The sequence below is a fragment of the Micropterus dolomieu genome, linkage group LG10 (assembly GCF_021292245.1).
Source record: "Micropterus dolomieu isolate WLL.071019.BEF.003 ecotype Adirondacks linkage group LG10, ASM2129224v1, whole genome shotgun sequence".
Taxonomy (NCBI): Eukaryota; Metazoa; Chordata; class Actinopteri; order Centrarchiformes; family Centrarchidae; genus Micropterus; species Micropterus dolomieu.
This window is the reverse complement of record NC_060159.1, coordinates 4810883-4825925: the sequence shown is the minus strand read 5'-3', so window position 1 is coordinate 4825925 and position 15043 is coordinate 4810883. Positions and strand designations below refer to the sequence as shown.

Sequence of the window (15043 nt, the reverse complement as noted above, 5' to 3'; positions counted from 1 at the left end):
ACACAGAACTCATGTGTCCTGATGTGTGTTAGCCTTTTGTTGCTCCTAATGGTTGATATAGTACACTGTTATAGAGTTTATTGTTAAAACCCCTAGACTGAGGACAACCTCATTTGAAGCGCAGTGAAATAATGAAAAACTGCGCACAACAATTGAATGTGTTCTCAGTGCAAAAATCACATAAAGGAACATGTCAATTTGCCTTATATACATAAGAAGGTGTGTGGACATGCATGCACCACTCTGCCTTTTTTGCAACAATTAGGAGAAGTTTGTAACAATCCCTTCCCCAATCAACCTGATCTGAGGGTCAACCCGGTTACCTCCCTGACCAACCACTACAGACACACACATACAAAACAGTCAGTCTAAGTCCCACTCACCCATGGCAAAGAATGGGATCCCCAGCAGCGTAGAGTTGAACTTCCCATCCGATATAAAGAAGATCCCTGCAGCTGTGACGTTGGCGATGCAGATGGTTAGCACGCCTAAGAGGCCCAGGAACGGCTTCCCCCTCAGGCAGTCCCGCATGGAGCTGGAGATGGTTGCGGCAAGGAGCACTAGCACCAGGCTGACCAGCACTTCCCCTTTAGCCAGCACGCCCGTCTGGTGAAAGTCCCGCCACAGGCTGAAGGAGGTGAGTGACAAGATGTGGAGCTGGTCAGACGCATGGGGTGCCTCGGCCGTGGACAGCCGTCTGACCAGGGCGCAGAACTCATTCTCCCAACGTTCTGCGATGGCATCCTGCACCACGGGTCCGTGGTTGCGGAGGTAGTAGGTGATCTGGACAGCACGGGCGAATTTGACCTGCTGGTCACGGCTGTTGGCCGAGAAAGACACGCCACCCAGCTGGTGGCCGATAAAGGACACACGGCCATCCTGTAGGGGATTCAGAGATATCTGACATTAGATCTAATGAATTGAAATTTTCATAAAAAACACCATTCGACCCCTTTTCAATTCTCCTGACCAGACCCCAGTGACTAGCGAACATGTTCCATGTGACAGCGCAACACTTTCTTTGACACCAGCGATCAGGGAGCGGCCAGCTGTACAACATACTAGAACGCTCTGTCCCACAGAGAGCAGTGCATCAGCAGGTTTCTGCCCTATTTGCTTCAGTGTTGATTTACCTCTAACTCACATTACAGCTGCGGACAGAAGTGGTTGTGAAAGTTGTAGTGCTACTCCATTGTAATGACCAATTATAGTGCACATGCAAGACATTACAGTGACAAGAATTAAAAGATTATGTAATTGTGCAATAACAGTTGTGAAGAGCCATGAAGCGTTCAGTGAGGCAGCTGGGACAATAAAAATCTGTCAATCTGTCAGGAAGAAAGACAGAACTATAGCAATATCACGTTGCTGGCACAACCTTTTTCATATTTAAGCTGAAAGTGTTGCAGAGATAGCCCTGTAGATGTACATTATGCCACACGTTTAAATTATTCATATTTCGAAGTGGTCTGTTAGCAGCAATAAAAAAAAAGGAGTACAGCAGAAGAAGACGGTGACCAATGGATGTCTTATGTAAGGTCTGACACAAACTAAAACACTAAAAAATGCATAAGAATTTCTTGTACCTTTCAGAGCCTGGAATTAAGGATTACGACTTGCCACCGTATATATGTCACCCAGCTGCACCCAGAAAACAGGTGAAGATGCAGTGAAGTTAAGCAAATGGACCCGTTAAACAAAGATCAGTCCACAGTTCATTTGACAGGCATTTTTCCCTCTTGGATTTTAAGTAAGTTTCTTTCTGCTTCGAAAGCTTCACTGTTGGCTAATCGCAGTTAGGGCCTTCACTGTTAAATACTTTAATCTTAAACAACCCCCCATTGTGTTCTATGTCTGTTCCTGGGACCAAACTGTAACAATATAAATCCAAAGCACTGTTTATAAATGTGATAGCTAATTAACTGCATGTCTGTAAAAAAGTTTTTCTGGTTTTTGTACATGGGGTAAATGTTAAACCAGGAATCAATTAAGCTACTGGATCATGGCTAAGCTGAAAATTGCACACATAAAAACCCATCCTGAAATGCAGTGATACAGTTCAGCTTGAGGATTCATGGTTAAACATTTGTTCGGTCACCTACTGAACACACAACCAAGGCATTTACAGAATTAGTTCTTTATTCTAATGTAATTCCACAAGCTTTAGCTTTATGTGTAACACTAATTTAAAAATACTGTGCGTTTTCTGGATTTCCTGATTAATGCAAACATGCTCATATATCAAAGCTAAATGCTTATTCACCAGGTCTAATTTTAGAACATCTTCAAACACTGACATATGAATATTTCCCCAGTCCATTTAATCAGAAAAGCAAGACACACACCCACACAACATTGTGATGTAAACTGAACTCCTGCGTGACACTGGTTTGTTGTTGCAACCAAAATAATGTGCAGCTTATTGTAGATGTGATTTATCGTATGAACACAATAATCCAACACAACCAAACATCCACAATATGCTGTTTCACAGCAGGGCGCTCGACAGAAATCTCACACTTCTAGATATGAAGAAGTGTGATTGTACATAAATAAATCCAGTGATTCTTTGCTTCAGTTTCTTTAAACAATTTACTGCTGTGATAAAAAATAAACAGATGGTTTCTTCTGTTATGACATTATGTGGACAGCAGGAAAACATTAGTGGTGGTGTACACTGCACCTTAAAGTCACATCATTGATAACATTCAGACCGTTTTTCTTTCCAGATACATTATTTTTGTGCCACGTTGTTACTCTCAAAGCAATCCTACTCACGGCTTCAAATTTGTTATTTCATGCCAGTGTACAAGTGTGTTTATGTAATGTAATCACTCAGTAATTGCTAAGGGAACTGGGAAAGCTTTAGCTCTAATTTCACTTGTGTAAATGCACAAAGCACAAATCAATCTATCACACTGACTTTTCAACTTCACTAAAGCATTTCAAGATAATCTCAATAGTCACAACACACTTAATTATATCATCCCACACTAATCCAGTACATGACTCTGTTGAAACTCATACATGCCCTTCAATGCTGAATAATGACACATAATCAGGGCAACAATTTCTAATGCATCTGAAAAAGGTCTGTTTGGTTGAGATTTGGCATTCTTCTAGGAAAGAGAAATATAGTTCTCACTGAGTGTGTGAGAGAGTAAGAGAGAATGAGAGTGAGAGGAGGTGGGGGATAGGGCACCACGCAGAACCAAGCATGTGTGGCATCTGTGAGAAGCTGAGGCTCGGACTGGTGGGAGAGGTGGGGAAAGAAGCTTCCAGTTAAATTACAAGAGTTATTGATTGCTGTAATTTTTCCTTCTGTTCATATTGGCAGCAAAGCGATCCCTTCCTAATGCAACTTCAATGTAAGTGAAGGAGGACCTGAAACTAAAATGAGACTTCAGCTGTCTGAACTTTAAAATATATCTACTTGATTTGTCTAACTCCGATTGCTGAAGCTTCACATTCATTTCTGCTGATCTTTCGAATATGTTTTTGCACAAAATTACCATTTCATCGTTTTCATCATGTAATGATACTTCAGCGGGAGAAGCCTTAGCTAAATATTTAAAAACCCTTGCCATAGAGTTTTACTGCGGCAGTAGAGGTAATGCCGTGCATCAAATATAAATCCAGCTTAACAATCAGGATTTGCAGCATTCACTGCTTCGATTTGACTGTGTCGCCAAAAAAAATCTGTCTCTTGCAAGTCTGCCAATTTAATGGAAGTACAACAAATGATAGGAGTACCCTGCTAAATCTTGAAACCTCAAACCTAGTAGATACACATGTTTGATGTTGATGATCAGCATGTAAAATCAGGTTTCTTACACATAGAATAGGACGCATCCTCACATCCATCCATCAACCAATCTATCTACTGGGCAATAATTCAATCTTATTTAATTATTTCAGTGGTATTGTACTACAATGATATGATCATACTTTTCATTTTTACAAAATTCAGGTGTAGTCTTAATGACTCCAAGCAAATTATAACTATCAAAAAATCAGTTTTATGCTAAAAGACTTCATTAAGGGTTTTAATTCAGTTTCAGGAGACATCTGAGAACAGTACTGACTGTTTTTTTATTGCCATGTTTCTAAACGTACCCTAGGGCAAGCCAATTATTGGCACACCTATAGCTAACCCCATCAGCTAATTCCTGTGCCTAGTCTGCTCTCCCATCCTCCTATCGCATCCCCTCTCCTGCTGCATTTCAACTGTTACAGGCCTCCTTCTGCAGATCAGCTGTTTTCTTGCTTTACTGCCGCGCTCACCTCCAGTTTTATGATATATTAAAAACAATGGGGGGTGTTAAACAAACACTGACCTTAGCTCGACATTGCCATGCCTACAACCCAAACTACCCAATAACTTAATTCAATCCAGTGCTCAAATTCACTGTCCTCTAAGCTTGATCTTGTCAAACACAATATTATTAGTGTTAGAATAAATGTAACACAGTAATAGCACACCTCTGCCTTGTTCCATTGTGACCATCGGAGCTTTTATTTATGGCAGCCCAGAGCAGCCAGACTTGCTCTTTTATAAGGTCCCTCATTATCACAAGATGACAACTTAAGTATCTCATTATCTTAAGATATCGAACGGGTATCTAAAGACAATGGGCTGAAACATTACCTTAAGATATTGATTAAATCATTCTATTTTAAGATATTCTTACCCCTGCATGTGTGGCTCTAAACAGAAGATATCAAACATTCTCCACCTGTCAGGTAAATATGTTTGTTTTCTGGTTTTGAGGTGATTCAAATAGGTCTGTATCTACCTGTCCCAGAACAGAAAATGTACATGAAAATGGCAAGTCGGCTCACGGTAATAACTCCTGAATAAGCATATATCTGAGATCAATGTGAAATTATTAGGTGTTCCAAGCAACAGCTACAGCTTCTCTGTGACTTTGAAGGGAAAGGTATTAGGGCAAAATAACAATCCCAAAAATAACGAACCTAAAACCAAACAGCTCACATGAACAAAATAATCAGACTACTAATAGATTACTAATAACACTAGACTAATAATGTAAACTGCAAATTCAGTCTGATTAATAGTCAAGTCCAAAATGGAATGTCTTTTTAATGTTACTTAAAAGTCCACACAGGTTTGGCTTAACCTGATAGAAAAGATGATATCAGAAGAGCCCAGGAAATCAGACACAAATAAAGGTCTGACACAGGCAGAATTACATTGTACCTCTTTGTTTTAATATTGAAATAAATTACCATTTGCTCTTAATTTCACAAGAGAAACTTAAGAGTAGGGCTGTGTAATTATTTCAATTTTATTTTCTGTTACAATTTTGGCTTCCAACAATTATGACAACAGGATTATCAAGATATAATGCTCATTGTGCCACATTTCGTTTCTTAATGCTGCTCTCGTGTTGTCTTGTGTTATAAATCCAGTGCTCTCTACCCTCCCTAAAAGCTCAAACTCTCTAATGACGGGATTTTAGGGCGGGTTCCCAACTCAAGTTCTGTTTTCTGAATCGAACCAATACAAGGATGATAGATTGTTTAAAATTTTCCGACTGGTCCGGTTTGCGTTTAAAAATGAAAAACTCAAATGGTCCAGAAATTGTTTAAAAAAGGCCATGTGGTGGAAAGGTCATTTGACTATTGGTGATACAGTTGGTGGATAGAAAAGACAACAAATCCCTTCAAATTTCTACCTGGATATCTTACATCATGGAGCAACGATAGGTTCATGTTATTGTTGGTCTGGACCGCATAATCCACAGATTTTAGAGGGCCATACATATGAACGTCTCATAAGACATCCATTGTGTGTCTATAGCCATGGTAACCATTTCAGTGCGCTTCATGGCAATCCATTGAATAATTGACTCTTACTAAAAGCTAAAAATATCTTATCCTTGGGACCACGAATGTCTGTGCCAAGTTTCATGGCTGTCCATCATATAGTTGTTGAGATATTTCAAGTTTGTCCAAAGTGGTGGACTGACCAACCGACTGACTGACCAACCAACACTGCTGCTAGCATGGTTAAAAAGTCAACTAAAGGATCCTTATTAAGATGTTTGTTTATATTGTGTGTAATACATTATTATTGAACACTTTTAAACTCAATTTTAACTGTTCTTAAACAGCTGATGCAGTTGATTTTTCGGCGAGAACAGCCTTAAAACTGAAACTGTAATTAGCTCATGGACTTGACCATGAGCTAATTACAGTTGAGACCTTGCAATAACAGTTGTGGATTCTGGTCCATAACATTTGGGCAACTGGAAAACAGATGTATATTTGTCAGATTTGTATAACCTGGGACAAACTGTGCTATCAGCAGATAATCACATACCAGCATTGCCGTATGTCCAATATGTTGTTCTAACAATATGGGCATTCTAACCAGCAATCAACAAGCTCAGACATTAGCATGGTGATGTGGTTGCTGGTGATGTAAATGCATGATGAAACCACATCACCACCAGAGCTGACTGATTTCTCACAGTTTTACTTTTCCTTTGTTGGAATTGTCCAATTGTTCACGTAGCCCCATTTGCTTTATCTTTTTTAATGTACTCCTTGATGTATTTTTATTTCTGTAATACCTGACAGTGTAAAAAGATTACACAACTGAAAATACAGCAGAGCAAAACAAAGACTATATATTTAAAGCATTTTCTCCTGGGAAAAGAGCTAAAGTTCAGCTCAGCAAAAAGTCTTTTTACAAAGACTACGTCTGTATAACAAGCACAGAAATAAACCCTGGTTGTGACATCAAAGAGGGGGATGAGGCACAAGAAGTCAGGCAAATAAATTACCCCAGACAGCTCGTCAAACAGGCAGACAGAGAGAAGAAGGATCCAGGAACATGGAGAGTGCCTGATAGAGTGAGGAGAGCTGGGGAGGAAGGAGGTCAAATCAACCTTCAAGAACAGGAAAACTGTAATTCATGTTAATGATAATGTGAGTGTGCCTGAGTATGTGCATGCGTACTGCATACTGTATGAAAAGAGCATATTAGCATGTACATACATCAAGACTTAAAGGGACAGTTCACCCAAATTACAAAAAAAAAACCCTCACTTGTAGGCTATTGATTATTGGAGCAGAGAACACTACAGCTACAGCTTGGTAATGCAATATTTTCCATGGCAATACTGTACTATACACAGAGCCCAAGTATCAGTCTTTTATTAAATAAATTGTACATGAAAAATGTAACTTTTTTGGAACTATAATAATAAAATCTATTGCTTTTTCAGTCCACTAGAAAAAGAGTTGGGGACACAATTCAAAGCTGGAAAAAAGTAATATTATAATACCAATACATCGCAATATGTTTAAAATCGAAATAATATCGTATCGTGACATAAGTATCGTGATAATATCGTATCATGGAGTCTCGAAATTTTGATAGTTTTTAGCAAAATTGTATTTCTGATTCATTTTCTGTCTATCAAGTAATCAATAAACTCACTTCCGTCCATTATATAACCATGCAGGTAGTTTCCGTTTTTCTGACTGTGTTTTCAAATAGTTTATTTATGTTAAGAGGTAGAATGTTCTCAACACATGAACACTTAATCTTTTACTTTATCTGGAAAACTTCCAAATTTGAAGTTACATGGTTTTCACTGGTTAGCAATGTTTTTCATATATTTAGTATAAAATGAATAAACAGGCTCTTTAGGGACCCATATTTGACTCACACTCATCATCCAAAACGAGAATATACCACTTGTCCCTTATCCTTAATATTAGGAGCCAAACAGTTGGCAACAGGACGATAAATGTCCTCCTACTCCATGCAGACACTGATGCTGCCTGGATAGCTCACACTGCTGTGGCAGCTCTCACTGAAAGTTACAATCTGCTATTCTGGAGACCAGGCTTAAGATACATTAAAGATGTGCATTGTCAGTTTGAGCCTACAGTATGTGTTTGGCATATACAGAAAAGGCAGCGTGCTGTGGCGTTTATCTCACAATCTAATTGTGTTGAATAAGCAGGTTGTTACAGTGACTTTATGTGTCCATTTTCTATCAGATCTGTACGCACCTCAAGGCCATAGGTTCATTCAAAATGATGAAAATTCCTTATCCCTTCACAATTAACCCACATCATGAGCAAATTCAAAATAAACCCATAACCTTGTACTGTACTTGCCTTGTGTGTGACAATGGGTGTAAACACGTGAAAAACATATTTTCATTCTAAAAGCCTCACATGCTCCCGAACACCTGATCAGACAAATAGCACTAGGTTCCATCTGCAGAGTACATCTGTACTTGATGTATTTGCGGGCCTACTGAAAGTGCCCCTGTATGTCTACATGCAGCATCTTGGCGTGTCTTGTTGAATGTTAACTGCTGCCAGCAACTTGTATGTGACTGATATAGCTGCATGTGTGCAGTCCGGTCTCACTGAGCAACTGAGCGGAAGAGCCAGGCAAACAGCACACCTGGAAGCCTATTAGCTGCTGTAGCCACATCATGCCGCACGTGCAGTCAGGAGAAGGCAAGAGGGAAACACTGCATCAAAAAGGCAGGGTATCCCTGTGTATGTGAGAGAGAGAGAGAGTTTGTGTGTAAGAATAGAGAGCAGGGCAGTGAGGGGCTACATGCAACCAATCAATTCACCTGCACCAGCAAGGGAGGGGGAAAACTGCAAACCCGGCTGTATTATGGAGAGGATTCCCTCTCTGGCTGATTTATGTAGCAATCTGCAGCCCCACATCACAGCCTGAGTGAATACAAGCCCGCTGCGTTCATTCAGAAATTATGGCAAGCTCTGAGGGCCAGCCTGCCACAAGCTATTCACATGCTCATTGCTGCTGCTGCACTGTCACCACACTGTGCTCTGACTGGGAGGTTTTGGGGGATAGGCTAGTGTGTGCAGGCCTGGCTGACATGCGTGTTAGGACGAGCTGCAGTGTGCGGTCAAATCTCACCTTTAAGGTTGTGTTTGGATAGCTCACGGGCACCTTATGGAAGGTGCTGTTGGAAAGCACGGCCAGTCTGATTTCTTCGAAGATGGTGATGATATCATCCAAGAGGCAGCGCTTGTCCCTGTGGCTCAAGACGCAGAGGTGCGCGAACGTGTAATTGAATCCCTTGTAATTGACGCGAAAATCCAACACCTGCTTGTGAACCTGTAGGACCTGATCGGCCAGCTCCAGGATGTTCCCCCCGGACTTGGCCAGCAGGATCAGCCTGCCATATCTGCCCGGGGTGTGCAAATCCGAGTACAGCTTGTGCTTCGACTGGTCGATGGGAAACAGGCTGTTGGCGAGACTCCGCTCGATCTTGGCGAGGCTGTGAGTAGGGGCGACCAGCACCTCCAGGTCCGTCTCCGGCTTGAATCGGCTCAGCACGGTAGATCCGAAAATGATGGTGAGGACCGCGGGGACAGTGAGGAAAAAAACGGGGTGCCTGCTAACGAATAAGCCCAGCCAGTAGAACGAAGCCTTGAGCCATCTGTGTATCACTTGCCGCAGCATCCTCCACAAAATCCAGCTTGCAGATGCCCCGTCTCCTCCTATGAAGCACATGTGACATCAGACTCCGTTCTCCGGCTTAGTCCAATTCGTAAGAGAATTACACCGGGCTACAACATCACCACCATGCACCCACACGCACACACACACGCGCGCACACACACACACGCACGCATACACACACACACACACACACACACACACACACACTCACACACACACACACACACACACCTCAACACCTGGAGGAAAAAAAAAACAGCACTGCAGCAATTCGTGGCAAGACGGATGAACACACACAGACAGGCCCACAGTCAAAAAATCATCGTGCATCAGCCGATCGAAACGAGTCCGTGTTGTCTGGTCTCAAGCCATTCCGCCTCTGTGTGATGGAAAAAGCCGTGAGTCTCCTTCGCTGCACCGGCTGCAGTAGCAGCGACGAGCCGCGGCGGTGTGAGGTGCATGTGTGCCTCCCGTCTGCCTCTACAAGCTCACACCAGCGGTGGCGCCTGATTTATGTAGCCTACTTAACTGTAACCATGTGGCGGCGGAGGGGGGGGGGGCTGATGATGATGGTGCTTGGTTATTTTGGGAACAGAGGCAACAGGCAAGATGATAGTTGTAAAATGTTCCTGCAGGTGGCTGAATGACCAAAAGCAAAGATGATACAGTGCTGGAGTGCTGGCGTCATCATGAATGGGGAAAACCCACCTTGTGTTGTGTTTCACGCTGAGTGGTTTATAAGGGCCAGGCAGGGTGCTGTGACAGACCCAGGCAATACAGACCTCCCACATTTCTTTTAGACATAACTTGCCTGTTTAAGTGGCTTGTCATTTGGTGATTATTCCTCACACACACACACACACATCTACAACCCTTGTCATCTTCTGTTAATCAAGTATATTGTTTTTGGATGCTGGCCTTCAAGTAATGCTTCATCTATCTGTCCCTTCCAGGCTATTTTGGACACATTGCCCTGACTTATGTATTGTCTGTGTGAAAATGTTATATGGTAGGTCATGATAATTGAATGATGTCCATTTGACGTCCATTCTGAGGGTCTTATGATAATACATTTCTTTTTATTGATTTTATTTCATTTGACCTTGAGCAGTCTGCACTCTATAGGAGCATAGAAGCTTCAGCAACACTAGTACTTTGAAAAGCAATGGATTTCACCCTGACTCATCTCAGTGGCTCTGATCCCGCCACCAGGGGCAGCATGCTGGTCAGGGGGTGACGAAGAAATCCTGCACCATCTTTAAATACACATGGTTTACATTAACTTTACTATAATACACCTCATTCTGTTAAAATAAATGCTTAGATCACTTTACAGCTCATGTTTTTTCACCTTAAGGACCAACAAGTCCTCCATATTAAATGGCTAAATGAATACGTCGTGAACGTCTAACAGACAAGAGTCATCATTCACATGGCTGCTGGAGATCCTTGTCCTTTACATGAAAATATGTTGGGTTTTTTTGAAATTGATGTTTCCTCAGCAAGAACTTCACTCTAATGACGAAAATAATGTAACTTCCACAGGTATGTGGGAAGAGACAGAAGTAATCAATCTCAGGATCTTAAGACCAGAGTGCAGATCGCTGATCAATACTTTTACCTCCCATAGTTATCAATAAAGAATGAAATAACTGTAATAAACCACTCTTCAGAATTGATGAGAAGCCCAACGTAATATCAACACAGTAAAAGCAAAACAGTAAAGGTATTAGTGGTAGAGACATGAATAAAAATGAATAATAATTATAACAATAACATTATTAATGATAATAATAATCTGACTAATAATGATAATTGTAGCAACAGGTGTTGAGCAGGAACATGGGGGCAGCTGGAAGCCCGCAACCACAGACCCAGACCCCACAGCTCCTGATCCAGACACACCCGCAAAAAGGGATCGAAGAAGAGGAGAAGGACGAGAAAGCACAAAACTATAGGAGAAGCAAAAAGATCAGTTAGTTACATGCATTACGGGGATAAGAATCCATACAGATGGAGAGGGAGAGGAGGAGAAAGGAGCTAAGTGCATCATTGGAGGTCTAGGGTTATGAATGTACTGTATTATCTTTTAACATCACATCACAACCAGCTGATTTTACGTGGAGGACAGTCTCTAAGAACAACACACACTGACAAGGTCAACACCTATGCCTATTGTTTTCTGTGTAAGCCCTGCACACCAGCATCATCTTGATGGTGTAGGTTTTCAGGATATACCACTGTCCCATTTCCCCTTTGTCGATGTGTGTTAACCCTCCAGAAAAGCAGCAATTTGTTCACATCTGCTACCTGGATCAGGACGTCCCCTGTACTGTACCTCAACTGATTTTTCTGTTTGATAAATCTGGTGTGTGCTATGGGCCAACCCATCCCTTAGTGGGGGAAAGGGGAAAGCTGAGGGCCTATGTCGCTGGACAGGGGGCCAGGCCTTGGAAGTAAGCAATAATCATGTTCATCCCAAACATAATATAAGCAATGATAACCAAATATTCTTTTAAACCAAAATACTCACTCTTAAAACAACAAAAAGAAACATTGTATGTATTGTTGTCTAAGTAAAAGTCTATTTCATAATGAAAACCCCCTCTCCTTGAATTGAATGCAATAAAATGTGCTCAAATAGTAGTTTCAACCACGTCTCAAGTTCCCAACATTTTATGAAAACTCATCTGTGTCCAAATAGTAAAAACACTACATGAAAACCATTTTTTTTAACAGCTGCAACAGGATGTGTGAAACGTACTTGGGAGCAAATAAACGCTAAGTAGGCTTACTTTCATATCGTAAAAGTACAAGTACAAGGTATTAGTGCTTCAGTCAGTCCCTGTTGTAGGATGATACCAGCATACAACATTGTGTCTGCATCACCCATACATAAAAGTAACTTATAAAATAGTCTGCAGGATCTTCTAGGAATCGTGAAGCCATTTTCCAAAGGAAATAATTGGTCAGGAGGCGGTGCTTTTATAGCGTTCATCTCTTATCTCAAACATAATCTCAAACAGCTCCAGTGCAGGTTAGACAATAGGCATAAATTACCATGGCTGTGTACCAGGTAAGAAGTGAACCACCAGCGTAGGACTGAAAACGCAGGGTTAAATCTGGTTACCTTTCTAACCTTAAATCCTTCTACGTAGTTCAGACACCTGGTCTTACTGGAGTCTTAAATTCTGTCGACTTTCAGTTGTGGTGTAGCCAGATCTGAATAAAGATGAGGGCACAGCAGTCTCTGATTTCTCGCTGCTGAGTTAGCCTAAGTCGTATTTCATCCATTATATTTTCCTGTTAGCGGACATTAGCCAGGAGTTAGCTTGTTAGTGGAATAGCCTTAGGGCTGACCTGGGTTAGCTTACCTCTTATCTCCACTCCCTTTACTCTGTTCCTGGTTCAGTCTCATCATTTGCAATGACTTTTGGTCTTGTCTGGATGGGAGATGCCGTGAGCAGTGACTGTCTCAAGGTCAGCTTCCACTCTTATGGTAAAGCTCTCTACAATCAAATGATCGTATCAACCTGGATTATTTTAATCCAGATTAAAAGGTAAACTGCTGTCCAGCCTCCAGTACAGACAAGAAGTATTTTTTTTTTCATAATGATCATTATGTGAGAAAATAATTTGTGTTTGAATTTCTGTCATTAAAAAATATTTCTTTTTCTTTTTTGTTATGGTAAAAAGAGCAAGAGAGACGCAGAAATCCCCACAGCCTCCCTGGAATGATGCTAACTGGCCTGTCATTCACACACTGTTGCTCATCTTCACTGGGACAGGGAGACTGGGGTGTTGCTGACTCATCTGTTAGTCTGCTAAAAGGGGCAGGGACAATGATTTAATATGAATCTCTTGTTAAACGTTTCCCTGCACTGATTAAATGTTAAATAGTCTGTAGCTAGCTATCTTATTTCACTGTGGACATTAAGCCAACAGGTTAACACCACTCACAGACTAAAGGCTGCCCACCTTTCTTGGGGAAAAACTGGGTTATAGATTGACATCCTTTCCTTTGTCTTTCCTCTCTCTCTTTTCTCTCTTTCCTTTTTTGAAAACCAGAGTTTGGTTTACTAGGCAACATTGTGAGCACTGTGTTTCTGGCGCATCTACTGACTGCAACTAAACACCATCACTGATGAGTGCGCTAAGGCAGGACCAAACTATTTCATGCAGATACAGGGGGGTGGTCGGTCAATATTTAGGTTTACTTTTTGGTCAGTTGGGATTTTTTTTTTTTACTTTTACTGCCAAAGACAAGTAAAAACAAAGAGATGATTTATTTTATTATTATTATATTTTAAATATATTTATACTCAGCGATGATGGTTTATCTAATGTATAATATAATATAATTTGATATTAGTTTATAATTATTTTTTGGGGCCCCTGACAGTCAGGGGCCCTTGGCATTGTCCTAACCTTTCCCCCCTATATGGCGCCCGTGCCTGAGGGATTGAAGGTCACGTGCAGAGATTTCTCCAGATTCTCTGATTCTTTTGATGATATTATGGACCGTAGATGATGAAATCCCTAAATCCCTGGCAATTCTAGGTTGAGAAACGTTGTTCTTAAACTGTTGGGCTATTTGCTCATGCAGCTGTTCACAAAGTGGTGAACCTCGCCCCATCCTTGCTTGTGAATGACTGCGCCTTTCGGAGATGCTCCTTTTATACCCAATCATGACACTCACCTGTTTTCAATTAACCTGTTCACCTGTGGAATGTTCCAAACAGGTTTTTTTGAGCATTCCTCAACTTTCCCAGTCTTTTGTTGCCCCTGTCCCAGCTTTTTTGGAATGTGTTGCAGGCATCAAATTCAAAGTGAGTGAATATTTGCAAACGACACTTTCCTCACGTGAGTACATTCGCTGCATATGAGAAGGCGATTTTAACGTGATAATGTGACTAAACAACTCGCCATTACTACAACTGTATGAACCCAAAGTAAACATTTTGCTGTGATTAAATAGCAATAAACGGATTAAACTGATGCCGAAATAACTACAACATGATGCAGATTTGTTAAACATATGAATTCATGCTTTGTCAGATCAGGGCTATTCTATGCTAACTTGGTCACAGTAAAGTACAATGATAGCTGGAATAAAGTTACAGACACATGTTTTCTGAACTCACCAGGTAGGACAATCTCAACACTGATAGGCTATTGCGACTCAACTCACACGAATTCCTTTGCGTTGCCTTCACGTCGCCAGCCCCACCCCTTCGCGCCGCCCGACAGGAAATCGCGGTTCTACGGGTCTTTGTATTGACTTTGTATGTAAACTCACCGCCCCAAACGCCCCAATCGCTTCGCTTTTTGTCTGAAAGCACCATTAGGTATCGTTTCTCTCGTCAAAATGAAGGAGAGAAAAAGTGTTGCTTTGGGAGAGACGGCCTTTATTGTCCAACTTGCAGTAGTTACACAGACATACCAAATATAAATAGATAAATATACCAAACGATTCATCTGCTCAATACGAACAGAAAGAGTCCACTTACAGCCCTGTAGGATATCAACTTGTAGGCCTGTAAAGCATGT

At 41.2% G+C, this 15043-nt stretch overlaps 1 protein-coding gene across 1 annotated transcript in view; it reads right to left on the bottom strand.

Moving 5' to 3' along the window:
• Window positions 1-9631, bottom strand: part of ptchd4 (patched domain containing 4) — a 40687-nt gene extending 31056 nt beyond the window's left edge. Inside the window, exons 1-2 of the mRNA XM_046059860.1 lie at window positions 8945-9631; window positions 384-879 (exon numbers count right to left, since the gene is read on the bottom strand). Coding sequence (XP_045915816.1) covers window positions 384-879; window positions 8945-9544 — 1096 coding nt within the window. The 5' untranslated portion in view covers window positions 9545-9631. The remainder of the gene's footprint in view (window positions 1-383; window positions 880-8944) is intronic.
• Between the last annotated feature and the right edge of the window lie 5412 nt (window positions 9632-15043).